General features: G+C 47.2%; 1 protein-coding gene across 1 annotated transcript; it reads left to right on the top strand.

Moving 5' to 3' along the window:
• Window positions 1–27,639, top strand: ATP2C2 (ATPase secretory pathway Ca2+ transporting 2). Its single transcript, XM_071440766.1, has 27 exons — window positions 1–99; window positions 5,736–5,846; window positions 6,462–6,578; window positions 9,606–9,695; window positions 10,354–10,389; window positions 10,481–10,542; window positions 11,691–11,799; window positions 11,876–12,025; window positions 12,374–12,442; window positions 12,748–12,823; window positions 13,050–13,116; window positions 14,254–14,378; window positions 16,105–16,202; window positions 17,596–17,697; window positions 18,515–18,604; window positions 19,983–20,084; window positions 20,645–20,801; window positions 22,392–22,562; window positions 22,894–22,991; window positions 23,080–23,130; window positions 23,704–23,870; window positions 24,516–24,584; window positions 24,663–24,779; window positions 25,364–25,511; window positions 26,079–26,174; window positions 26,477–26,618; window positions 27,258–27,639. Exons 1-27 carry the CDS (start codon window positions 1–3, stop codon window positions 27,368–27,370), a joined length of 2,832 nt encoding a protein of 943 aa, XP_071296867.1. The 3' UTR covers window positions 27,371–27,639.
• The last annotated feature ends 4 nt before the right edge of the window (window positions 27,640–27,643 follow it).

Genomic DNA, 27,643 nt, shown 5'->3' on the forward strand with positions numbered 1-27,643 from the left:
ATGGGCCAAGGGAGCATCGCCAAATTCTTCCAGAAAAAGTCGCTCCTCCGCTTCGTGCAGAAATATCAGCCCCTGGGAAGCGGCGAGCCGGAAGAGGAGGTGAGGATTGCCTCTTGCCTGGACCTGCTGGGATAGTCTGTGTGCTTGGGGTTCGCTCCGTGCGCTTCTCCTGCTTTGTCCCCGCCGGTAACTCGAGGTCGCTGTGGTTGCGCTGTCCCCGCTCCGTGCGAGCCCAGTGGCTCCCGCAGCAGGGGGATGAGGTGGGTGCTGTTTGCCAGGGTCAGGAGCCATGGGGAGCCTTGTTTCTATGCAGTAATCCAAGAGATCAGGCCCGAATCCTGCCCAGGAGCTTTGTTCCCTGCTCTGAGGAACTTCCAAACCAAGGAAGAGTGTGGGAGAGCCCTGGAGTGCCATGGGAGTGTGGGCACGGCAGGGGAAATGGAGAGCAGGGCTCCTCTGTCCCCAGGGTACCTTGCCACCAGTGCTGGTCACTGGCTGAGAGGCTGTGACCCTGGGGCTGTGACCCTTGGGCTGTGACCCTTGGGATGTGACCCTCAGGTTGTGACCCTGGGGCTGTGACCCTTGGGATGTGACCCTGGGGCTGTGACCCTGGGGCTGTCACCTCAGAATGTGACCCTTGGGCTGTGACCCTCAGGATGTGACCCTTAGGATGTGACCCTGGGGCTGTGACCATCAGGCTGTGACCCTGGGGCTGTGACCCTTAGGATGTGACCCTCAGGTTGTGACCCTGGGGCTGTGACCATCAGGCTGTGACCCTTAGGATGTGACCCTGGGGCTGTGACCCTTGGGCTGTGACCCTTGGGATGTGACCCTCAGGTTGTGACCCTCGGGATGTGACCCTGGGGCTGTGACCCATAGGATGTGACCCTGGAGCTGTGACCCTGGGGCTGTGACCATCAGGCTCTGACCCTGAAGCTGTGACCCTCGGGCTGTCACCCTGGGGCAGTGACTGTCAGGCTGTGACCCTGAAGCTGTGACTCTCGGGATGTGACCCTGGAGCTGTGACCCTCGGGCTGTTCCTGCACCCCTCTGTGCTGTTCCTGCACCCCTCTGTGCTGTTCCTGCAGTCATGGCTGGTGGCCAGTGGCCAAGGAGAGTTCTGACTCTCCACAGTGTCCACTGGGAAATATTGCTTTCCTTCCCTGCAAAATGCTGCACTGCTGTGCCCTCCCTGTCCTCAGTGCAGATGGAGTGGCCAGTGGTGGTTTGGGTGACATATTTGCTGTTCTTCTTGGTTTTTCACCACAAAATCTTCCAGTCTGGGATGATCTGCTTATTTGCTCAGCACAAGGCTCCCATGGCTCAAGCCCCAGTTTTTCTGGCACAAGGCAGATGGGTTGGGTGCTCTGCCACGTGAACCCCATTTGTCTAATTCCTTCAGCACGTGGGCTTAGCCCTTACTCCCATCCCAATGAGTTCCAGCCACGTACTTGGAGAGATTCATGAGCTTTTCCTGAGTGACTGAAGCCTTTCCCAGCTATCATTTCAGCTAATCCCCTTCCTGAGGCTCGTGTGGGGTGGGTCAGTGCCACAGGGAGAAGAAAATGAGACACTGAACTCTCACCCTGTGCAGTGCATGGGGTGATGCTGCTCTACACTGCTCACCCAGAGCTCAAAACCCCAGGAAAAGAAGATCTTGATGAGGTTACAGAAAGTCCCTGTGCCCTGGCTTGGTGGGCACCTGAGATTTCTGATTGCACGTAGGCAGGAGGCCACTGGCAATTAGGCTGGCTTGTTCTTAGGCTGCACCATTTATGCTGTGCCAAAATAAATAGTGACATGTGTTTGCCTCCAAACCTAAACCCCTCTTGAACCTCAGCTCGGGTCCTTGCAGAGAGTGGTCTGTGTGTAACAGGAGAGGAAGGTGAGGAGAGCTTTGGCATGGGGTAGGAGGTAGACAGCAGTGTAAAATGAAAATAAGAACTTGGTAAATCAGGAACTCATTCCCAGAGTATGACTTAGGCTGGTAAATTACTCATTTTCCCACAACTTGATGGCATTTTGCTACTTCACTTGAAAATAGTTGCAGAGCACTTTCAATCTTATGTGCAAAATATAAGTATAAATATAAATATAAATATAAATATATAAAATAATATAAAATAAAAATATAAAATAAAATATATATATAAAATATATATAAAATACATATATAAATATATCCTATATATAAAATAAAAATTAAAATAAATATAAATATAAATATAAATATAAATATAAATATAAATAATATAAATATAAATATTTTGGTCAAAGCACTGTGCTGGGCCATAAAGGTGTGATTGCAGGTGATCTGATGGGACTCCAGGCAGGAGAAATGCCCAAGAGTTGGTGAGGAAATGCCTTCCCCAACATTTCCTGTGAAGGAAAGCCCCAGAGCTGTCCCTGTGGGGTGCTGGCCAGCTCACCTGTGGCCATGGTGTTTCCTAGAGATGGCAGAGCACACACCCAGCCCTGTGCAGGCTCTGTTGGGCATGGTTTAACCCTTTCCTGCAGTGCCCCATTCAGAACCAGGGGAATTCAGTCCCCAGTTCAGGGGAATTCTTGTGGGGCTGATTTCCACTTCAGGAGAATTGTTTCCTGCAGAAATCTGAAGAACAGTCAACGATTTTTTTTCTTCTGAGCATCCCAGTGTGTTTGAAAGTGGGAGAAAAGCCTGGGCATTGCTTCTTTACATCCCCTTTTCCCTCTGCCCAGGTAGCAGGGGCACCCCAGTGGGCACAGCCCAGGGCAGCACTCCCAAGGGGCTGCAGCTGGGTGCTTCAAATCAGCTTTGCTGCAAAACCTGGGGCCTTTTGCACAATCAAAGGCACTGCCTTGAAATTTGTATCTGCAAGCAGGGGGACAAGATCTTTGTTTCACGTAAAAACATTGGAATTCTGTTGGCAGATGTGCAACAGGGGAGTGGGAAATTGTGTGGGAGGTGCAGAAATCGTGGTGGTGGTGGTGGGAAAGGGTTGGGAGCTTGGAGAGGGAAGCCCAGCAAGGCAATTCCTCACCTGCAGGGCTGAGGGCTGCTCTGGGCTGGATTCTGCATTCTGCCTCCACCCCTGGAACATGGGTATTTTTGCCTGCCATGTCTACCCCCCCCCAAAAAAAAAAAAAAAGAAATGTAAAAGGCTTTAGAGAGAATGGTTTGATTAATTTATTGGATTTTTGGCAGGGATTAATTTTAATGTTTGGAAGGCTTCATGAAGACTAAATAACCCAGCCCACTCTGGACTGCAGTCCATTAGCTGCTCCAAAGTAACCTAAGACAGGGAAAAGAATATAAAGAATATGCAAAGCCTCAGCAGAGGCAGAGGTGGGGGAAAATCCCTAGAACTGATATTTTTGGGCTGTTTGCCAGAGTACACAAAAAGGGCTGTGTGCTCTGCAGAAAGCCCCACGCTCTCTTTCTTCCACATGGGCTGCTCAGTGGCACAATTGATGGATTGTTTTGGGATGAGGGATGCTCAGGTACCTCCAAGGTGGCTCCCAGCCACACCAGCTGCTCTTTACAGCCTCCAGTATCTCCTGATCTTGCAAAGCCATAGATAAACTGAGAATTCCCCTTTTGTTATTTCTTCCTGCCCTGCTGTGTGGAGTCTGTGCTCTTGTGCAGAAAGGATAAAGGTTATAAATGTAAATGGATATTGTGGATAAGCCACATCTGCTTTGCAATGTCAGTACAGAAGCCAGGAGAGGTTTGCTGGGGATGGGATTTGCCCAGGACACTGCCTGGCACCCCACATCCATGGGCTGGGATGGGACTGGGGCACAGGGGCTCTGCAGAGGCAGCACATGCAGAGGAGGAGGAGGAGGGAGATGGGGCCCCTCTGATGCATTTCAGGGGCTGTTCTGGTGGGAAAAGCTGTGCCATGCTCATGAGGGAGAAGCTTTTTATTGGGAGAATTCATCCCAATGAAGCTGTTCCTGTCACAGCAGCCCCTGGCTGCCAGGAGCAGAAACCACAGAGGGCTCAGACACATCCAGGGCCTTTGGCATTTATTTCCTCCACACCTTTTTAAAGGTAAATATTGCTGATAGAGCTGGGCCCTGCTTCCCTTGGGGACTGCAGGCATGTTATCTTCATGTCCAGGTCTCTTCCTGCCCTCCAGCTGCTTTTATTAAAATTTAAACTCCTCCAGGGCAGAGCTGTACCTTGATACCTGTGTGTGTCACCTGCAGCACAGAGGAGCCACATTAATCAGGCTGGCAGTGAATTCCAGGATGTGTTTATCCATGGCAGCCTTGTGTTTTCTTCCCACCAAACCCTTCCATCTTCATAAGTGGCTTTTTGGGATTTCAGTGTCTGGATGTCAACAAAGTTACAGGGAACTGATGGATTTGTACAACCAGGACACCCAAACAGGGATATAAATCCAATAAATCCCCCAAAGAGGGATATAAATCCAATAAATCATGAGTTTGAAACATGGAAGGGGTATTTTTGTCCCTTCTCAAGAGGTCTGTTAAGGAGATGTGGAGATAAGGGTGATGTCCAGTGCTAGGATGACTCAAAAAGGGGAGCAGTGCTGCAGCTTCTCTGGGCAAAATGGGGTCACCAGCTTGAGGGAAATGTCAGGAAATGGCCTTAAAAAGGGGCTGCAACAGATGGATATGGCTAAAGCCTGGTCCAGGATCAGGGCTTAGAGATGCTCTGAGCCCTCCAGAAACCCCAAAACTGAAACCAACTCCATGAGAAAACAGCCAAGGACATTTTCTGCATTTATCATTTTCTGCATTTATGATTTTCTGCATTTATGATTTTCTGCATTTATCTCAGGCTTTAGATTGCAAAGCCCTGCACGTTCCTAGAAAGTTCCTGAATATTCAAGTCTCCAAATACCCCTGCAGGAGGAAGAGCCAGACCTGAGTGCATCCCACAGCAAACACTCCAGGGTGCTGGGAGCTGGTGCCCAGTGCCTGCCACGCTCTCTGGGGGTTCCTTTTTTAATGAGCACACACTCCTGTGCTTTATGGATGAAGGGAAAAGGGAATGGAGCTCCTGTCCCTTGGGAAGGGGCAGAATTCTCCCTCTCTGTTCTTAGCCTGATCACAGTGACTTCACTGTGGGCCTGGCAGAGATTTTGGGGATGCTGCTGCTGTGGGAAGTGCATTTCAGAGAAGGAAATTAGGGGAATTGGAAGGGAGAGGTTGGGATGCTGAGGGTTTGGGCTGCCTGGATGGGGCAGGAAGGGTTTACCCTGCTTGGAGGAGTTACAGAGTCAGTGGTGGAGCAAAACAGCCCTGCACACAGGAGGGGAGATTTTGCTTCTCCTTCTGGCTCACACTTCTAGCTCACATTTTCAGTTCATTTCTTATGTTTTTAGGAGGGGAAAGGTGTTTTCCTTGCTCTGGGCACCGAGTCTGGGCTGTGAGACACTGGCAGGGGACAGAGCTGCTCTGGGGCAGGACACTCAAACAGAACAAACCTTTCCTGATCAGCACAAACCTTTCCTCACCAGCACCGTGAGCTTCCCTTTGTGGCTCCCCAGCTCCTCACAGCCTCTCTCCCCCCACAAGAACCTGCCCCTGCCTTTAAGCCTGCGCTCAGGATTAATTCGAGCTGGTACTAAAGCTCTGAGATTTGGGAAGTGCTGTAGTGACCGAAGGAGCCCAGCTGGCAAGGGGAGGGAAGGGAATGGGATGAAGAGAAGAAGCAAGGAGCTGCTGGAAAGCTTTAATTAACACTGCTCTCACCTGACGAGTGCTTTGCCGTGTTTGCTCAGCCCCAGGAGGAGTGTGAGCTGAAAATCATCCAGCAGGAGCAGGAGGTGGCAGTGCTGCCCCCGAAGGACGCCTGTAAATGCCACAAGGAGGACTTGGCAAGAGCCCTCAACGTAAGGATTTACCCTTGGGAATGTGGGATCTGCCTGCGGGAATGGCCTGAGCTGCAAAATCAGCCTTTGAATGCCTTGCAAACTGGAGTGCCCAATCCCACTGCCTTTTTGTGGGATGGATCCTCTGAGTGTCCCCACAGCCAGGGAAAGCTTTAGTGCTTGGCTATATTTTGGTTTCTGACCTCAGGATTTTTTAAATCCAGGCAGAATAGATTTTATCCCTTCTCATTTTGTTCCCTTTGAGTGTTGTCAGGGTGTATTTATTTTTATTTTCTTTTTAAATACACAGTGCAGTCAGAAAATCCTTCTTTCTTTTACTATTTTAGATTTCTAATTCATCATCTATGATATAATTTCTCCCTTTTAGAAATATACTTTTTTTTAAATTAACTTGTGCTTACTTCATGGGTTTCTGTGGTGGTTGATGGTAAAATTTTATAGTTTAACAAAAATACATATTTAAACAGAAGAACAACAGACAGATTTATTTTCTTCATGTGGGACTGAGCCACGAAGATCTTGCCTAGTCTGCTAATAGGGGTTTAACATAAATTTGACATAATAAGTTTTCTGTAACTATAATATGAAATGGGTTTGGGTTTCTTTCCCCTCTAGGTTGATTTACAGACTGGACTCTCTGAGTTTTCCGTGCTCCAGCGCCGGTCAAAACACGGCTGGAATGAATTTTCAGTAGACAACACAGAGCCAATATGGAAGAAATATCTGGACCAGGTGAGGATTTTCTGCACAGATCCTCATTTCTTGGCAGCAACAAAACCTGGCTGGGTTTTGCTGAGCGTGTGCCTGCATTGAAATATTCAGGGTTTCTACTTCCAGAGGCTGAGCCTTGGAACAGGCTGTGCCCTGGGCACAGGAACTGCTCCTTCTGGGAAAAGCCACTGTGAGGCTCCTCTGCAGCTCCCTCAGGGTGCAGATAACATCTGCAAACAGAAATGGACCTTTTTATCCCCACACAGCCCACAAATCTAACTGTAGGTCAGATTGCTGGAGCATATTTATTCCCTTTAAGGCAAGTGAGAAATTTGTGAAAGGTTTGAGGAGAGCCAGCGGTGGCTGGAAGATGCTCTGGTTTGGAGATGCTCTGATTTTGGCTGTTCCTCCAGGAAAGGGGCAGTTGTGGAGCTCAGGGGAGTTTTAGGCTTGTGAAGGCTGACCCAGAACAGAGACTAGATGGAGACAAAGTAGGGATTCATTAAGAGGATCCACCTTGGGCAGCACAACCCAAAATGGCCACAAAAAAAAAAAAAAATGGACAATTGGTCACGGGGTCTCTCCCTGGGATCAGTTCTGCTCCATTTGCATCTTGCAGTTCATTGTCCCATTCCAGCTTTAGCCCCTGCAGTCCCATCCTTGTTTTTCTCTCTCCAGCCCACGGTGTTTGTGCTCCTGGGCTGAGATTTGGATCATTTGTCCTTGGTGCCCAGCTGGAGCAGGAATTGTTTTGTCTCCCTGCTCTGTGCACAGAGCTCAGCATCCCCTGATGTGAACCCAGACCCACACACTAAAGCAGCACAGAATGTGAGAAATAGAAAAGCCAAACCTGAGACATCAGGGTCTCTGTCAGAGATTCAGTGACAGGTACATTCAGAAATGGTGCCATGTGCTGTTGACATCCACAATTTTACACCAACGGCCCCAAAAGCCAGGCAGAAAGTGATATTTGTCATCTCTTTCCCCAGCTCTTCCTGAGCTATCCTTGAGTTTTGCTTTTATTATCTATTTCTCAACAGTATTTAATACAACTTTCACATCTCTTTGAGAACTTTTAACCAGACAAGAAGGGCCTTTTGTTTGTTTGTTTGTTTTTATTTTTCATTTCCAACCAGTGATTTGACCGATCTTGCTTAGTTGAATCACAAGGATTTGAGTTGCTTTGAAAGACTTCATTTTTATTTCATGGTTCATCCCTTTTTTTATATGATTGATATTCTTTAAGCTTTTGGTAAGGATCACTAAATCTCTCCAAGGATTCTTTTATTCCTGATAAAAAGTGAGATGGGTTTTTTTCTGCTCAGCCTTAAGAACCAGTTTCTCCTACAGGGACACCAAAGGGATTTGTTGATACATCTCTGATCCTCCTGCAATCTTTTGGTGCCTCTGCTCCTGCACCATTCACACCCAGCAACCCTTTGCTGTGGCTTTTTCCAGCTGCTATTTTTGTAAACACTCCCTTTGCCTCGATTTTCCAAGGAGGAATGGAGGGACTTTCACCTTTGGATCCATCCAGGAATAAATTTAAACCCTGGCTTTCCTGCTGAGCATCACCACACATCTGTTGCATGAAGCAGGCAGATTTATCTTTATCCATTTAATTCCTTTCCATCAATTCCCACAGCAGTTAAACAGAGCTGTAATTTTCTCAGGTAGGGAAAGGGGGCCTCAAAATCTCTGTTTAGAAGTGAAACAAGTGAGCACCTGACTCCCACAGCCCTCGGTCCAGTGAAGATTTGAGCAGATTAATTAAAGAAAAAATGAAAAAGAAGAAGAAAGAGGATTTCTGGTTTCAGATTCTAAAAAGACAGTAAAGGTTTTGTTTGTTCTTATTGTGCATCTAAGAAGCTTTTGGAATCACCTCTGTGTCTGCAAAGGGGAGCAGTGCCTGTGCAAAAAGGGGAAAAGTGTTTTGGTGTGAACTTCACAGAATTCACAGAATCACTGGGTTGGAAGAGACCTTCAAGATCATTGAGTCCAACCCAGCCCCAACACCTCAACTAAACCCTGGCACCCAGTGCCACATCCAGGCTTTGTTAAACACACCAGGGATGGTGACTCCACCACCACCCCAGGCAGCCATTCCAGAACTTTATCACCATTTCTGTGAAAAACTTTTCCCTCATATTCAAGCTACATTTCCCTTGGTGCAGTTTGAGACTGAAGCAGACTTTGTCCTGCTGGGCCCCAAGGCCACCAATCCCCTGTGGGGCAGGAACTGCAGAACCTGACCATGATGCAGGGAGGGTCCTGGAGCAGAACCACCCAGGGACCCTTCCTGAGGGACTCTTCTTGTGGGACCCCTCCTGCAGCAAAACCACCCAGGGACCTTTCTTGTGGGACCCTTCCTGAGGGACCCTGCCTGCAGCAAAACCAGCCAGGGATCCTTCCTGCTGGAGCCCTTCCTGCTGGAGCCCTTCCTGTGGGATCCTTCCTGAGGGAGTTTGGGACTCTTCCTGAGGCATCCTTCCTGAGGGACCCTTCCTGTGGGAGTGTGCAACTCTTCCTGAGGGCCCCTTCCTATGGGATCCTTCCTGCTGGAGCCCTTCCTGTGGGAGTGTGCGACTCTTCCTGAGGGATCCTTCCTATGGGACCCTTCTTGAGGGACTGTGGGGCTCTTCCTGCTGGGCTCTTTCCTGCTGGACCCTTTCCTGTGAGACCCTTCCTGTGGGCCCTTCCTGTGGGCCCTTCCTGAGGGACCCTTCCTGTGGGACCCTTGCTGAGGGACCCTTCCTGTGGGACCCTTCCTGAGGGACCCTTCCTGTGGGATCCTTCCTGTGGGCCCTTCCTGCTGGGCCCTTCCTGAGGGACCCTTCCTGTGGGATCCTTCCTGTGGGATCTTTCCTGCTGGGCCCTTCCTGAGGGACCCTTGCTGAGGGATCCTTCTGAGGAATTCTTCCTGTGGGACTGAGGGACCCTTCCCGAGGGATCCTTCCTGTGGGACCCTTCCTGAGGGACCCTTCCTGCTGGGTCTGCAGCCAGCTCACCTTCAGCACCTCTCCTTCCATATTTCCCTTGTGTTCTCAGTTCAAAAACCCCCTCATTCTCCTGCTGCTGGCCTCAGCTCTAGTGAGTGTCATCACCAAGGAGTACGAGGACGCCGCCAGCATCACCATGGTGAGTGTCACCTGCCCCCATCACCATGGTGTCACCTGTCCCTCTCACCATGGTATGTGTCACCTGTCCCCATCACCATGGTGTGTGTCACCTGTCCCCATCACCATGGTACGTGTCACCTGTCCCCATCACCATAGTGAGTGTCACCTGCCCCCATCACCATGGTGTCACCTGTCCCTCTCACCATGGTATGTGTCACCTGTCCCCATCACCATGGTGAGTGTCACCTGTCCCCATCACCATAGTGAGTGTCACCTGTCCCCATCACCATGGTATGTGTCACCTGTCCCCATCACCATGGTGTGTGTCACCTGTCCCCATCACCATGGTATGTGTCACCTGTCCCCATCACCACAGTGGGTGTCACCTGTCCTATATCACCTTGGTATGTAACACCTGTCCTTTATGCCCATGATGGGTGGCCCCCATCCTGCATCCCCATGGTGGGTGTCACCTGTCCTTTATCCCCATAGTGGTGGCCCCATCACCCATATGACACCTGTCCTTTGTCCTCGTGATGGTGGTCCCTGTCCTTTCCCCTATGGTGTGTGTCACCTGTCCCCCATCCCCATGGTGGTGGCCCCTTTGTCCCCCCGGTGGTGGCCCCTGTCCTGCCCCATGGTCCCTGTGCCCACACCTGTAACCCCTCTGTTCTCAGGCTGTGCTCATCGTGGTCACCGTGGCCTTCATCCAGGTGGGTTGTGCAGAGCTCTGCCCGTGGCCATGGCCAGCAGCACTGAGCCCCCTGCTGTAACTTGGCTCTCCTCTCCCTTCTCCTTTCCAAGGAATATCGCTCAGAAAAGTCCCTGGAAGAGCTCAACAAGCTGGTGCCCCCCGAGTGCAACTGGTGAGCCAGGGCTGAGCAGGGAGGGGGCTGAGAGGGCAGCACCAAAGGGAGAAGAGATTTATTCCAGGCTCTGGTGCACATAGTGAGAAGCTGGTCTCTGGAGGGGTGGCACTGTGAATGGGTGCAGCTCTAGATCGGGGATGAAATAATCAGTATTGATCAGAAATTATTAGAATTTTTGTTTAACTATTAGGGAAAAATTAGAAATAAGGAGTAGGCATCCTGTGGAATTGAATAAATGCTAAGACAGGAGGGTCCCAGAAAAATCCTGCTCCACATCCCTGCAGCATCCTGCATGTTACTGTCTCCTCAGGCAGGAAAAACCTCACCTGTGTATATATTTTTTTGCTTTAGGGTAGTTTTCCCCCCAAGATCTGGGCACAAAGCAGCACCTGAGTGCAGGTGCAGGTGGGATGGGGTTCCTGTCCTGCCTGGTGCTGCACACACGTGTCAGGCACAGGCACAGCCAGGTCACAGCCCATGGAGCAGCTGCAGGGTGGATCAGACACCGCTTTCCCCACGGCTTTGATGTTTGCTATCAGTGCTGGAAATCACAGGAAACATTTTCCTTATTTATGTCTTTGCAAATCAGTTTTGTCACGGCCGACAGGAAAAAGTTGTGAGTCTCAGGGAAGCCTTGCCCTGCCAGAGAGGTGTGGGGGTTTCCTCTGGTCCAAAGTTCACCCTGGAGCTTACAAACCCCACTGTTGGTTCTTTATTTATTTATGATATGACACCAGAAGCATCCAACTGCCTGGAAGGCTCCACTTTGAATGCAACAGTGGAATGCCAGGGGTAATTCTAGCTTTAAAAAGCCTCTTTTTTAGGCTCAAGAATCTGCAATTTATTATTTAAAGCATGAAAGCACAACTTCTCATTGCTCCTCTACTGTATAAATAATGTTTAAGTCACTTCTGAAATGTAAATCATCCATAACCTGCCCATCTATTTACGAATTAAAACCAAGCCCAAGCTAAACATAATCCTCTGCTCATTGCTATGAAGATTTTCTGTTCTTATTTACATTGGAAGCTCTTTGGGGCAAGGCTTCTTGCTTTCTTGCCAGCCACATTCCCAAGCTTGCAGAAGGAATAAAACCCTCACAGCCTGCTTCCCTTTCTTCTTTTTCCTCCATTTGCCTCATGCAGCCTAAGGGAAGGAAAACTGCAGCACCTTCTAGCACGAGAGCTGGTGCCTGGAGATATCATCTACCTGTCTGTGGGTGACAGGGTTCCTGCAGACCTCAGGCTCATCGAGGTAAATTCAGCTGGAAACCAGCCTGGCTGGCAAAGCCCTTGTCTTAACAGTGCCAGAAATGAACCTTTTGAATTAGGTTACAGATCTGCTGGTGGATGAATCCAGCTTTACTGGAGAAGCTGAGCCTTGCAACAAGACTGAGGGTGTGCTGCTGGAGGCTGGGGACATCACCACGCTGAGCAATGTGGTTTTCATGGGGACCCTGGTGCGATACGGGAAGGGGAAAGTGAGTCCTGACATCACTGATCTTTTCCTGGGCATTAATTACAGATTCTTTTGGTGTGGGCAGGGAGAGACAGGAAAAGGTGAATGATAGAGGGGAGGTTGGATATTGGGAAAGAATTCTTCCCTGTGAGGGTGGGGAGGCCCTGGCACAGAGCAGCTGTGGCTGCCCCTGGATCTCTGGCAGTGCCCAAGGCCAGGCTGCATGGGCCTTGGAGCACCCTGGGACAGTGGAAGGTGTCCCTGCCCACGGCAGGGGCTGGAACAAGAGGCTTAAGGTCCCTTCCAACCCAAACCAGTCTGGAATTCTCTAGGTTTTCCCACCTCCATCTCTCTTTTCCCCTTTTTTCAGGGCGTGGTTATTGGCACGGGTGAGAATTCCCAGTTTGGCGAGGTGTTCAAGATGATGCAGGCTGAGGAGGTAACACAGCCCCTGGCTGGGGAAATTCTGGATGTCCTGGGTGAAAGTCTGTGAGCAGGAGCAGTGCCAGGAGTCAGTGCACTGGGCCCAGTTCTGCTTCTGCCACACAATGCCCGTGTGAGTGAGGGACACCAAGTGACAGAGAAGGACAGAACAGGCTCTGCCCTTGGAGGGTTGAGGGTGGGAAAAGCACAAGGGACCATGGATTGAAACCAGAACTGTTGGGTCACTTGTTCTGAGCTAACCATCATCCCCTCATCCCACACAACATCCAAAGGAAAACCAGTCATCTCTCCTTTTTCCAGACTCCCAAGACACCTCTGCAGAAGAGCATGGACAGGCTGGGGAAGCAGCTGACCCTGTTCTCCTTTGGGATAATTGGTGAGTGGGATGCAGGGCTCACGCTTGCATGGATGGCTGTGGGATCCCTCTGTGCTCTCCCAAAAGCACTGGTGGGTCTGGCTTACCTGGACTTTGGGGGTTCCAGCAGAGACAGCACTGAAGGAGAGATGTGGATGCCTCATTGGGTTTTAGTTCTACAACATCAGCTAAAACAGGTTAGGGAATTTTTTAATTCTTTTTTTAATTAAATCCTTTACACCCCCAGGTTTGATAATGCTCATTGGCTGGCTGCAAGGGAAGCATCTCCTCAGCATGTTCACCATTGGAGTCAGGTGAGGACTGGAGAGGCCTTTTCTCTTTCATTTCTAATGAAACATCCCAAGGAATTCCCTGTTCAAAACATGGATGTTTCACATAAGAAAACTTGAGTAAAACCTTTCATAAATACATATTTCTCATGCCCTGGCAAAATTAACGTGAGATTTAAACAGAATGGAGAAAAACAGAACTAAGCTTGAGGGTTTATTTAATTTTGTACACTGTTATCTCAAAAATCTTCACTGGCATCTCTACCTCATCCTGCTGTGAATGCCCTTTCCTATCTGTGCTGTGAATTTAGTGGGAGTGTACCAACAGCAAATATTGCTCTTTGCTGTTCCTACTGGATTTACATCTAAAGAAAGGAATGCACACCTCACACAGCAGAAAGACGCATGCACAGCTTCTTAATCAAACACTAAAAATGTGTTTTCAGCAGTGCCCATAAAACCTATTAACTTGGTGTTGTCATGGTTCTAAAATCAATTCTTATATAAAGAAGTGTTCTATGGAAAGAAAAAAAAAATCCTGGGTGAGGAGACAACAGAGAAGCCAAACTGATTCAGTGCAAGGAAAGTGGTTAATCCTGAGTTTTGGAGGGCAGGTGATGGTTTTATAAGGTCTCATTTTGCACATGCCTAGAAGCATTCAGAGTTTCCCAAGGAATATCTAATATCCAGTATGCAGGCTGGGGTGGATTTTTCCAGCATATCAGGTGTTGCAGGTTTTGATAATGGGGACATTTGGGGAGCTGGTTCTGTCCCCCACATTGTGGGGTAAGAGAGGAGGTGAGGAGCTGCACATGGCCAGGAGCCAGTGGTTAATATGTGAGCCCTGATGCCAAGGAATATTCAATTCCCATCCTCAGAAAGTTAAATAAATGAAATTAAATCCAACCTCTACACCCTGGCTTAACCAGAAATTACTGCTCTTTGGCAATGTAAAGAAGAAAAATAACTGCTCTGTCAAAATCATCCAGGAAAAGCTCAAAGGGCTGGATAAATATCCTGCTTTTGTATTTACAGTGTGCCAGGAGTCCCAAGGGCTATCCCCTTAGGAAAACTCAGCCCTTGGGATGTTCTTTGGCACCTTTGGGTCACTATTGTGGTTTGGCCCCTGTGTTGAGGCTGTTGTGTCTCTGCTGTCCCCAGCCTGGCCGTGGCTGCCATCCCTGAGGGGCTGCCCATCGTGGTCACTGTCACCCTGGTGCTGGGAGTGCTGCGCATGGCCAAGAAAAAGGTGATTGTGAAGAAGCTGCCCATAGTAGAAACCTTAGGTAAGGCTGCAGAGGGGCTACACGGCTTGGTCACCTGCCAGGCTGCAAAATCTGAGCTGGGCAGCCACAGGCTGATCCAGAAAAATAAATTTGGAATAGGGTTACTGGGACAGAGCAACCCACTCAGAATTAAATACATTTTCTGCCCTGTTTTTCCCTTAGTTTGGTGGTGTGAACATGGTTGGAATGGTGCAACCCAGCCCACAGGGAGCAGGCACACATTGGGTTAAAATCTTTGTTTCTCCTTCCTCTCCACGCTGTGGGATCCTCCTGCAGGTCCATCCCGCCCACTTCTTCAGTGTCTGGCTAAAAAAACCTCCCCAGCCCCTTTCTGGCAGCAGAAATAAAGCCATTTTTCCTTCTGCAGGCTGGGTGGAAATCTCCCTGATATCCAAAAAGTCACGGAGAGGGGGACAGAGGGGACTTGAGGAGGTGTCCAGCACATCCTCACAGCTGCAGGGCACAATGAACCAGGATGGAATTGTTGCTCCAGCTCCCCTTATCTTTAATTTGTCCCTCACTCCAGGCTTTGCTGCTCTGCCCTGGTCAGGGTGGCAGGGATATGGAGGAGGAGACACAGAGTCTCTTCAGCACCACTCATTAAAGGCACAATAAACACCAAAATCTGCTGCACAGCCAGGTCCTGCAGCTGAAACCTGTCCTCTCAGGAAACACTGCTATTGTTTGAACTGCCCTTGTTTGTTCTGCAGTTAAGGAATCTTATCACCCCGATTTTATTGTCTCTGCCCTGACCCAGGACATCTGAAAGGGCTTTTCCCTCCTGAGGGAATTTGTTGTGCTAGGGCTGCGCCCACAGAGGCGGAACTGCAGGTGCAGAGAAGGCGCAGCCAAAACTGTCTGGGAAACTTCTGAAAAGGAGGAAAACAATCCCTCTTTAATTATCAGTCACTGAAAATGAGGTATTGGAGGTCACAGCTTTGCTCTCTGCTAATCCTTCCAAAGTGTGATTCATTTAATTGCAGTCCAATCTGCTTTATTTTCTCTCCAGGCTTTTACCTGGAGGTCACTGTGCTCGTGGGGTTTGTGCCTGAGCACTGTGATCACCCCCAGAGCCAGGGAAGATATTCACACTCAGAAGGGAGCTGGAGCCTGATGCTTATTTTGTATTAATTTCCTCCCTTCTTGGGAGTAGAAACTATCTGGAAAGTGGTGCCTCTGTTAATTCACCCTTTTGTGGTATTTTGTAAATGGGCTCTGGAAAAATGTGCTTTGCTGGATCAGGATTGGCACAGAGCAGAGCAAAGGGGCAGATTCTGCTCTTAGATGTGGATCTTTGAGTATTTTTTGTCTCAGTTTTTAACCCATCTCCTCTCACAGTCCCTTGGTGAGGCAGGGAAGGGCTGCTATTCCTGATTTAGAGAAGCAAGGCTTAATTGGCAGGGTGGGAATTGGGTCTGTCTTTTTGGAATAGAACAGCTCTTCTGTTGAGTGATACTGCAACTCAGAAACATTGACCAAAACAATGTGACCCTATCCAGGTGTCCCCTGCCACATCTCACACCCCAGTGATGCTCACAATGCCCCAGTGTGCACTCAAATCCTTCCCTTCCCTTCCCTTCCCTGTTAGGAACCTCAATTTTCAATCTTTTCTCCCTTTCACCGGTGCAGTTCAAACACCACGAGTGAAACTTGTTCCCCCCCTGCCCCAATCTCCCTGCTGGGCTGCATTATTGCCCAGTTCTGACTGGAGCCACCCCTGCCCCAGGTTGCTGCAATGTCATCTGCTCGGACAAGACGGGCACCCTGACTGCCAACGAGATGACGGTGACACGGCTCGTGACCTCGGACGGCTGCCAGGCTGAGGTAGGGATGGGGCTGAGGAGCTGACCCAGCCTCTCCTGCTGGAATCCAGCAGCTCTCCAGCTGCTTTTGGTTCTCTCAGACCCAAACCAGGGAGGCTGGCCAGCCCCAAACCCAGCAGTTTCTGTCATATTCCATGCAGAGAAGGGATTTTTGTCAGACCTGGGGACAAGCAGAGGTGGGGCTGAGGAGACAGAACTGCTCAGGTCCCACAGAGGTGTTCATTGGAGAAAAGGAGACTCAGGGGTGATCTTACCACTCTGTATAGCTCCCTGAAAGGAGCCTGTGCTCAGGTGGGATTGGTCTCTTTCTCCAGGCAACAAATGGCAGAATGAGAGGACACAGCCTCAGGCTGCGACAGGGGAAATACAGGTTGGATATTAGGGAGAAGATTTTTCACAGAAAGAGTGACAAAATACTGGAATGGCTGCCTGGGGAGGTGGTGGAGTCCCCATCCCTGGGTGTGTTTAACAAAGCCTGGATGTGGCACTGGCTGCCAGGGTTTAATTGAGGGGTTGGGGCTGGTTGGACTCGATGACCTTGAAGGTCTCTTCCAACCTGGTCATTCTGTGATTCTGTGATTGGCAAAACCTGCTGTTCCCTGCACTTACTGTAAATTCTGAAACCTGCCACTGACCTGTGGATGTGACAGTCTGGTCAGAGAGAGAAAGACAGATAAACCTTCCCAGGAATTGTTCTGGGCAGTTTTGAGAAGGTTGAGAGAAAGATTTCAAGCAATCTTGCAGCTGGTGTTTTGGACAGTTGTTTTCTCATAAGATGTTTACTAAAGGTTGTCTTCTTAATTAGCCAGTGGTGTGATGGGGTGTTGATTAAATGGCCAATCAGGTCCACCTGTATTGGAATGGTGTATAAAAGCATAGGTTTTCAATAAAACTCAGTTTAACCTCCTGAAGAAACCTGGACTCTCTGTGTCACCTCACTCCTCTTCCATCTCCTGCAGGAATATTTATTATAAGAGCAGCTTCATTCTCTGCTTGCTTCATTCCTCTCTGTGCAAAATGAGGGAAAATGCAAAATGTGAGGCAGAGGAGAGACAGACAGTCAAGAGAGCAGGGCTTGAACAAACCCAGTGATGCCACTGCCACTGCCAAAGGTCTGCATCTCTCCCCTGAGCTGCAGGAGACTTCTGGAATCCCAGCAAACAAGTTCCCTATAGGACAAATTCCCTCTTTTTGTCCCTAAAAAGCCATTTTAATGTGATACTGTCACTGTCTGCAACCTTTCCTTCAAGCCTTGCTTTGAGAGAGAAAGAAGAGCCCCTGCACTCCTTCAAAATGAGAATTTTCTTGAGTGCAGCCCCCTGCACACATCTGCAGTCCAGTCCTGCCTGGCAAAGGGGAAATTTCCCACCTCTCTCTCTCCCTCCCTCCCTCAGGTCAGCGGGGTGGGCTACAATGGAGAAGGAAATGTTTATCTTCTGCCATCTAAGGAGATCCTTAAAGAATTTTCCAACATCTCCATTGGGAAACTCGTGGAGGTAAGTATAAATATAAATTATGAACCAGCTCATCCTAGTTACATTCAGTTTTCAGTTGCACAAAAATTTTGGATAATTTGTGTGAAAAAACCCACTTTTGTAATTCTAAAATGGACTGGTTTGCTAAAACATTCTCATGGAAAGACTGGGTGTGATGTAATTCCTGAAGTTAGGAGTAAAGGCAGTGATCATAAGGCATGCAGGGAGAGACCAGAGCCATCAGCTTCAGGAGTCAATGATATTCTGGAGAAAAATACAATTCTGGCAGAGGAGAAACCAATAGATTTTACCCTGTTCAGGTTTTTAATGTGCACAGTTTCTAGACATTAGCCAGCCACACAGTCAGTTTATAAATTTATTGTGATGTTCTCTGGGTTTTGTGTCAGCCTTACATAAAATTTTGAACATGCAGCTGTAGGCCAAAGTGGAGTGTTTGGGTGGTGAAATGATTTGAGCTGGAATCTCAAATGGAGACTAGGTCCTGTTTTATTCATACTGCACATTAGAAACAATAGTAGGAGAGACTGAGCCTTCATTTTCATGATCTATGAAGCTCATTAGGTGTATCTTATGTTCTCTTGATGTTAATTTATCCAAAGCATAATATTTTACCAAAATATTGGTGTATTATATGCATTAAGTGGCTTTAGAAAACACAAGAACTGATCCCAAGTGATGCTGCTGAATTTTTCCCAAAACTTTTGGGATGTGGCTCCTTTCACTCCCCAACCTTGCATCATTTCTTTTAAAGAGATTAAAAAGCTGTGACTTCAGTAATGACAAAAAATAGCTCATGCAAACCTGTCCCTTTCTCCAGGCTGGCTGTGTAGTCAACAATGCTGTTATCAGGAAAAACAGCGTGATAGGACAACCCACAGAAGGAGCTCTCATTGCCCTGGCAATGAAGGTAAGACCCTTGGAGTTTCAAATTTCCTGCAATTCAAATAAATAAATAAATAAATGATTTTTTAAAAGCTGGATTTGTGAGGTCTGGCAGCAGAGTGAGACTGCTGTTAATTCCACAGCTGGGTTTGGTCCTCTCTTGTCCCCTCTGCCCAAGGTCACAGATGTTTCCTCTCCCAGCCATCCTTTAGTCATGGACAAACACTTGCCTTGAGCTCCTATGCTGACAGAAATCATTGCCTGGCTTGGTTAATCCTGCAGTTAGGCTGGGTAATGCATTTATTTTGGGCTCAGATGGGACAGACTTTTTTATATTTCCTGCACGTGCCAAAGAAGAGTCCAGGAGGAAGAGAAGAGTTAAAAATGGGCAGGAACAGGCCAGGCCAGATTGAATGGCAGAGTGTCACCCTCATTTTGGGGCATCTGCTGGCTTATACTTTTTCCTGGTCATGATTATGTAAAACAAGATGTTTTTATGAATATTGGATTCACACTCCCAGGCAGAGCTGTGAAACACCCCAAGGTGTCACCTCATCATTGTCACCCAGGCTGTGGCCTCAGCCCTCAGATCCCTGCTGATAGGATGCACCTGCAAACACCTGATCTTACCTCCTGCTTTTAAAGTTCATAACTCTAGCAGTGAAATCCTGATTTCTCAGGTTTTTTTCTTCTTAAACAATGGCATTTCCTTTCCCCAGATGCTGATTTAAAACCTTCCTCCTGCTCTGGAATTCAAGCCAAGCAATAGCAGAATATGAGGGAGGGGGTCTCTTCTACTTTTCTTTTTAATGTTTTGGTTTGGTGGGAGCTGGGGACAGAGGTGCTCAAAAGCAGCTTCCAGTGTCTCCCACTTCACCTGGCACACCCCCACACTGCTGGAGCAGGAGTGTATTGATTTGGACTGACAGGTTTTGTTGTTAATTGCTTTTTGAGTGTAATTCATTGGGAAATAATTCAAAGCCACATCCACAACTGACCATTCTCTTATTTGCTATTTCCTTTCTTCTTTTGAGTAGAGTTGCTGGGAAATAACCCAGAAAAGAAACCCAGAAATCTGCTCAGCCATAGATTTAGGGAATGGACTTGATCCTCCTTTGACTCAAAGCTTACAAAGAGGCAGAGCAGCTCCCTAATTCTTTAAAACTTTTTCAGGAATCAAGCTTCAAACTCCAATGTAATTTACCCCATATCAGCCACACCAAAAAGGGAAAAAAATTGTTTGAAATAGGAGTTTTGTTCTCCTCATGTTTTCTCTTGAGCTCTGTGGTATCTGACAGCCTGGAAGGACACAGTCAAGAGTCAATCCTTGTGATATGGAAAATATATCCAGGTTTTGGCAATGCCCAGCCTCACAGAGCTCTTTTTGTTTGACCTTGCTTCAGATGGAATTAGCTGACATAAAGGACATTTATGTAAGAAAGAAGGAAATTCCATTCAGCTCCGAGCAGAAGTGGATGGCTGTGAAATGCACACTGAAAAATCAGGTAAAGCAAACAGAGGCAGGGGCTGGTTTCGTGTTTCTAATTGTGCACCTCAACAATGGGCATGAAATGGTATCTCCTCAGCAAATAATGTTTTCAGGAGTTAACTATGTCGGGAGAAAATGGAACAAACCTCAAAATTCCCAGCTTGGGGGGGGTTTTACCCTGTAAAACTGAGTTTGAATGGGAGGGGGGAATACTTTTGATACAGTGGTTCGAGCAGGAAAACAAAATCTTTTCAGAGATAACTGACAGAGAGAGAGAGGTCTGGTGTTGGGGAGGAAAGGTTGGCCCTTTATCCCTTACTGGGTTAAGGAGCTCATTTTGGCTGATATTATGCTCTGGTTTAAAAACTCACCAACCTTTTCATCACCATGCTGTCTGTGAGGGCTGAACATGAAAAATGGCCAGAGCAAAAATATCCCATCCTATCCATAATATATGCTCCTGTGCATCTCTTGAAACAGGTAAAAGAGGAAACAGGATCTTTTCTACCTAAAGACTTTTTCATTTAAAATATGCTCCATTTTTTGGACAAAGTGTATTCTCTCCTTGCTTTCAAGGATCAGGAAGACATTTACTTTATGAAAGGAGCATTTGAAGAAGTTATCCAGCACTGCACTCTGTACAACAGTGGTGGCATCTCGTTGTCACTCACACCCCAGCAAAAAGCCCTCTACCAGCAGGAGGAAAAGAGAATGGGCTCCTCAGGGCTTCGAGGTCAGTCCTTACTGCCCCCATCTGGCCTAAAACTTTCCTGCTCTGTTATGGTGAGGATGGGCAGAGGCTCAGTCCTCACAAAATCACAGAAGGGTTTGGGTTGAAGGGACTTGAAGTTTATCTCATCCCACCCCAGCCATGGGCAGGGACACCTTCCACTGTCCCAGGCTGCTGCAAGCCCCAATGTCCAACCTGGCCTTGGACATTCCAGGATCCAGGGCAGCCACAGCTCCTCTGGGCTCCCTGTGCCAGGGCCTCCTCATCCTCACAGAGAAGAATTTATTCCTAATCTCCAGTCTAAATCTCAAGTTTCACCTTAAAGCCCTCAGTTCTTAGATCACTTTCATGGTCTCTTCCAAACTCTTGTCAGAGTGCCAAGGGCCATGTCTTAGGTCTGCTGGCTGATCTGGATTTTTGTGCTGGGTTTAAATTAGTGAATTTGAACGGAGCTGAAAACAACCACTGGAAATTGAGTGTTTCTCTTCCATGGGGAGCTGTGATTGTCTGGGACACACTCTGGGTGCTGCACTGCAGAGCCTTGTGCTGAGCCTGATCTAAGCACTGCTCTGCCAAGTTTTGGTTTTGGAGAAGACAGCAACAAAAAGCCACTTTGGAAGGAGTTCCAAACATGGATTTGGGAGCTGAGATTTCTGTTTGAAGCTTGGTTCAATCCTTTGCTAGGCCCAAATCTCTCGATCTCCTGATCCCAGCTGCCTGTCAGTGCACAGCCCACAGGAGCTTTATTCATGTGGCACCTCCTTCATCACCAGAAGATCCCCCCAGAAACATCTCAGACTTCCACACAGTGACACAGACACCATTCCCAGCTCGTAAGGAGATGAGGACAAGCCTTGGCAGCAGGATCTGGAGCATGGTGGAGTTAATGTACAGATTCTCCCACCCTGTGTCCTGTGGTTAAGAGCTCCTGGTGCAGTGCTTGATTTAAAATATCCAAATTATCTGCCCTCGTGGCAATGGCAAATTACTGCTCTGAGGGGAAGTGATTAACTCAGGCAGCTGCTGCAGCTTTTGATTCAATCATCAAAGCAATGCTGACATGAACCCCTGGCAAAACATCCTTGAGTGATTTAAGAATGATTGAATGATAACGGGTGTGCACCAGGAACAGAGACAAAATGTTCAGAGCCTGGATGTTTACATGGTGGGAGTTTCACTGGTTTAACTGAATTTACATTTCACATTTTTAGGTTTTAAAAAAAGTGTAAGTTTTTGCAGGAATGCTATTGTTTAACTTAGTAGTTTAACAGTGTCTGGTTTAACATAACACTGTCCAGATTTAATCCATCTGCATTTAGACAAGATGTGGTACACAGCTTAAAATTAGAAAGAAAGAAATCCTAAGAGAAACATGTCAAACAGAAATGCTCTCATTCAGAGAAACTATTATTTAGTGGACTGAATTTTTGTGTCTATACAAGATCTGATTGTAATGACTAAAGATCTGTTTTTAATGACTTTTTCTGCCGGGAAACCGGCAATTTAATATCTTCCTTAAATATTCCTTTTAAAGCACGGAAATACATCATTAACAATTTAATCTTGTCCTCTTTTTCTCCCCTCTGTTACTAGTACTTGCTTTGGCTTCAGGTCCAGAACTTGGCAAACTAACATTTCTAGGTCTGGTGGGAATAATTGATCCCCCAAGGGCTGGGGTGAAAGAAGCTGTGCAAATCCTGTTTGAGTCTGGTGTGTCAGTGAAGATGATCACTGGAGATGCCCTGGAAACAGCTGTGGCTATAGGTACCAAACTTTGCTGCTCTCCTGGGGCTCTGTGGCATGTCTGTCACATCAGTCCAGTGTTTTATCCCTTAATAATCAACTTTATCATCGTTTCTGTGGGCTCAGTAGAGGCTTTAAAGGTCACTGAATTTTTACTTTTCCATTGAAACAAACATTAAATGGAGTATAGAGCAGCTACAAACTCTGGGCCAAATTCCAGTAAATTAATTCCACTATTTTAGGACCAGAAATGGCAAAATCTCAGTGTAAGCCTCCTAAAAGACACAGATAGCATTGCTAGCATTATAGAATCCATTAATATTTAGAGAGTGAGTATCTCTTTTCTTTGCAGGACAGAATATTGGTCTCTGCAATGGGAAGCTGAAAGCCATGTCTGGGGAAGAGCTGGACCAACTGGCAGAGGCAGAGCTCTCCTCCACTGTCCAAAATGTAATGGCTTGGATTACATTTAAAAAAAGCCTATTTCCAATAGCTTCCATCTAATACGAGATTATATTTTGTCTTTGTTGTTTTTCAGGTTTCCATTTTCTTCAGAACAAGTCCAAAGCACAAACTAAAAATAATAAAGGTAATAAGAGCCTGTGAAATTCATTGTACACCTCACAAAAACAAGGGGGAGGAAGCCTCAGTTCTCTGGATGATCAGGTCTTCCCCAGCAGCATCAGCTCAAACTAAAGGATTGTAAAAGCCCAGCTAGAGCACTGGCACTGTTTCTCTGAAGGTATTAGCTGTGGAATTGGACTTGATGATCCTTGTGGGTCCTTTCCACCTCAGGATATTCTATGATTTTATGATGTTTCTTGCAAGTCTGGGCCCTGGGCATACAAAAAAGAAAAAAAACTAGTGAGGTATTAGCAGCTACAACATCAGGAGAATGATTTCTGAGGATTTTACTCCCCTCTTCTAACTTCTGCTGGTGAGATATATATATATAGTGAGATTCTCTATACTCCTGAAAAACCGAATTCTTGCTCTGAGCTTTGTGCTCTGTGCGGTGCCGAGTCCGTTTCACCCTCAGAGTCCAACAGAGCTTCTGATCTTTCAATACAAAAAGAGCAAAGCAAACAGCCCAGGCTCTGAATTGCCAGCATAGCTTGTTCCTGTCCTGGTTTGAGAGCCCCTGAGCTGTCCTCTCCCACAGGCCTTGCAGAGGGCTGGTGCTGTGGTGTCCATGACAGGGGACGGGGTCAACGACGCCGTGGCCCTGAAATCCGCGGATATCGGGATCGCCATGGGACGGGCAGGGACAGACGTCAGCAAAGAGGCTGCCAACATGATCCTCGTGGATGATGACTTCTCAAAAGTCATGTAGGTTTGGAGATTTTCGTACTCTGCAGCTCTTTTCTGGCTGGCTACTGCAGCAAGCCTGTTTGTTGTGTGAGGAGGGCTGGGGATGGAAGTGGAGAGCCCCAGGGTGGATCTGACTCGTCTGTAGTTGCACACATAACGATGACTTTCCTTCCAAGTGATGTTGACCAAGCCACCTTGCACCTGAAAGCCCTGGTTCCTCTAACTGGGGATCTGAGAGCACCAGTCTGGGTAGATCAGAGCTTTTTTGGTCATAATTTGGGCTCAGTGATCCTGGAGGTGTTTTCCAACCTTTATGATTCCACCTCGTACTCTGCCTCATCCAGAAAGCTCAGAGGAAAAATGTAATTTGCAATGCTCTGTTGGTTCATAACAACAGAGTGGGCAGGGTACAGTGAGTATATAAATAGGTCCCAGGCCTGCTTTATGAACCAAAACCTGGCCACGTGAGCCAGGCTTTCAGATCTATGTGTGGATAAAGGAATTGTAAGTGAGAAGCTGCACTGACAACCTCCTCCTGAGCTGGGCTCTGAACTTCCTCTGAAATAAGGGCTACAAAAGACAATTGTGTTTTGAGTGTCCCAGGGAGCTCAGTGTAAACAGTGGGAGTGCTCTTTACTTAATAAAATCCCCTCTCCCTTCCAGGAATGCAATAGAAGAGGGAAAGGGAATATTTTACAACATAAAAAATTTTGTCCGGTTCCAGTTGAGCACGTAAGTTCCCGTTCGCTTCAGCTCCTGTGAAAGCACCTCTGGGGTGAGGCCCTGCACAATAATGTTCTGTGCTTGCAGGAGTATTTCAGCTTTGAGCCTAATTACCCTCTCAACAGTGCTCAACCTCCCCAACCCACTCAATGCCATGCAGATCTTATGGATCAACATCATCATGGATGGGCCACCAGCACAGAGGTATGGAAGAGCCCAATGAGTAAAATAATCTTGGGTTTAATATGTCTGAATTTGGCCTAGGAACACAAACTGTTGTGATTCCTCATCAATCATCATCAGTGGTTCAATAAGCTGCATTTCTGTTCCCTCCTGATCTTTCAAAAAGCACTTCACATTTACTTGAGGTTTTCTGTATTTTCCTGGTTTATGGTGGAATCAATTTACTATTCCTTTTTTTGGCTAGGAATGGCCTCTTATCCTGAAAGTACCACCAGGGAGTAGTGGGGACATGCCCCAAAATCACAAGACTTAGGAACCATCCAACTGCTAATTACAATTACAGCTAAATACAATTACAGCTTCCACATTATGCTCACTCTCACTCTGGGGTGGTCTGAGCATTTAATGTTATTTTAGCAGCTCAATATGCAGAAAAGACCTTTGGTATCAGTGACATGGACTAATTTGGGCCTTATGTCACCTTGTTGGAATATTCACACTGTGTCCCAAAGAACTGCACCCTCCAGCTCCATCCTGGTTTCTCAGGATGAACATTTTGGGACCCTGCATTAATTAACACATCCCTCTGCTTGTCTTGGAGGCAGTTTGGGGGTTGAACCTGTTGACAGGGACACCATCAAGCAGCCCCCCAGGTGCATCACAGACACCATTCTCAGCAAATCCCTGATCCTGAAAATCTTCATGTCAGCAATCATCATCATCAGTGGAACCCTCTTTGTCTTCTGGAAGGAGGTGAGGGAAATCTGCACTCGGATCTTGTTTCCATCAGGGTGGGTGGAGCACAAAGTGAGGGCAGTTTCTGAAGGACGTGAGGAACTTTCTGGAACCCATCCCATGGGGAAGGATCAGTGTGGGCAGAGGGCTGAAAGAGCAGGGTCAGCTCCCAGCTCTGCTCCCTCTGTTACCTCTAATTTGGTCCTTCCAATCCAGAATGGGAAACCTATTACTTAATCAATACTTTAAGGGACTTTTCACCTCCAGCTTTCCATTTTCCCAGCAGAAAATGCTAAGTACAATGAATTGCTGTTGGTACTTCAAGTTTCAGTAATTTAATTTAGGATGTTCTTTACTCAAAGTCCACATCAGTTTAAGAATTTCAAGTATGATTGATAAGATCATAAACTATAAAATTAGCAGAGAGAACTGAATGCTACCTACAACAGCTAGAACTACATTTACTCCTTTGTTTTACCACCCTTAGATTTGACAGGGCTCATTAAAGGGAACATTTAATTCTTCTATTGAATTGGCCTATTTTTGTAAGGTTAAACTAACCCCTGAATTTTTGTGTGCTCCCAGAATCCAACAGGGGGCATAACTCCTCGAACCACAACGATGACTTTCACCTGTTTTGTGTTTTTTGACCTCTTCAATGCCCTGACATGTCGCTCTCAGGTGAGATGGCTCTGTCAGCAGTAATTTCTTGTCTCAAATCACAAACATAAACATTAGAATACCAGCATTTTGCATAGTAAGGGGTTTTTTAATGTTATTTAAAGCAGTATGATTTTTATCAACTTTTTATACAGATAAAATTATCCATCACAAGAGCAACTACACTTTCAATTACATAGCTCTAAGTTAGTGTTTATGTAACCTAAAAAGTAATGGAGATGAAATGTAAAGAAACAGGGTGTCATTTAGCTCCAACAGAGATTGGGAAAAGCTACTTTTAATTTTTTTTTCCCCTTTTCTAGACAAAGTTGATATTTGAAATCGGCTTTTTCCGAAACCGCATGTTCTTGTATTCCGTGCTTGGCTCATTTTTGGGACAGCTGGCAGTTATCTACATCCCTCCACTCCAAAAGATCTTCCAGACAGAGAATTTAGGAGTGGTAGGTAAGTTGCAAAATAAATAATGGTTTGGTTTTGGGTTTTTTTATTTCCTTAAAGTGACTTTAGAAAGCAGATGCCATTCCCAGTTTGCTCTGTCAGCTCCCAGCACATCACTGGTAGCAGAGATCAACCAACAGCTCCAATCTCTGTGTATTTACACAGAGCTGTCCCAAATAGTAGCAGTAGTTCATATTATCCCAGCTTACATTCTGAATATTGATTTACTGCACATAAATGCAAGGAAATTGAGACATGCCAAGATTTTCCAGCTCTGTATGATGGTATTTCTCAGATCATTATGCAGACACTCCCTTTGTAAAGAGCTGGGTTAAGCTTCAGTTTCCCAGCTGAAATGGAACACAGATTGCAATCAGCAAATTGCACCCTACCACACTGTGTTCCATCTACATTGTGCTGTGTCATGAGCAGGGGGCAGGAATCCCAAATTATTCCTGTTTCCACCCTCCAAGGGGACCATCCCAGCTGTGGGTGGCCCTTGTGTGCTGCAGTGCTGTCCCTAACTCAGCTGGCAAGGGTACAAGGAGGGCACACAGGGGCTCACCAGCCCAATTCCAGCTGCAGGGAAGCTCTGGGCTGGGATTCCTGCCCGGCTGGGCTCACCTCCACTCCCTCCTCTCCCAGACCTGCTGTTCCTCACCGGCCTGGCTTCCTCAGTGTTTGTGGTTTCCGAGCTCATCAAACTCTGTGAAAAGCACTGCTGCCCCCCAAAGCACACCAGGGGATGTCACAACTGACTGAGACTGCTCTGAAATACACCTGGAACACAGCTGTGACAATCCCAGTCCATGCCTTTGTGACCCACACATCCTTCCTGAAGGTACTCAAGTGCAGCTGTACCAACAGTCCTTACACCAGAGACTCTTCTACCCCCTCCATGTGAGCTGTCTGCAGAAATCTCCAGAGTGGCTCCTTTTTTAAACCAAGAGCAGGTATATTTTTATAACACTGATCTCTATTCCAGAAGGCTGAGCTAGTCCCAGACAAAAGAAGAGTTTCACACCTGTACA

This window comes from Agelaius tricolor, unplaced genomic scaffold (genome assembly GCF_023055355.1).
Source record: "Agelaius tricolor isolate 1412-34295 unplaced genomic scaffold, bAgeTri1.0.p SCAF_15, whole genome shotgun sequence".
NCBI classification, from domain to species: domain Eukaryota; kingdom Metazoa; phylum Chordata; class Aves; order Passeriformes; family Icteridae; genus Agelaius; species Agelaius tricolor.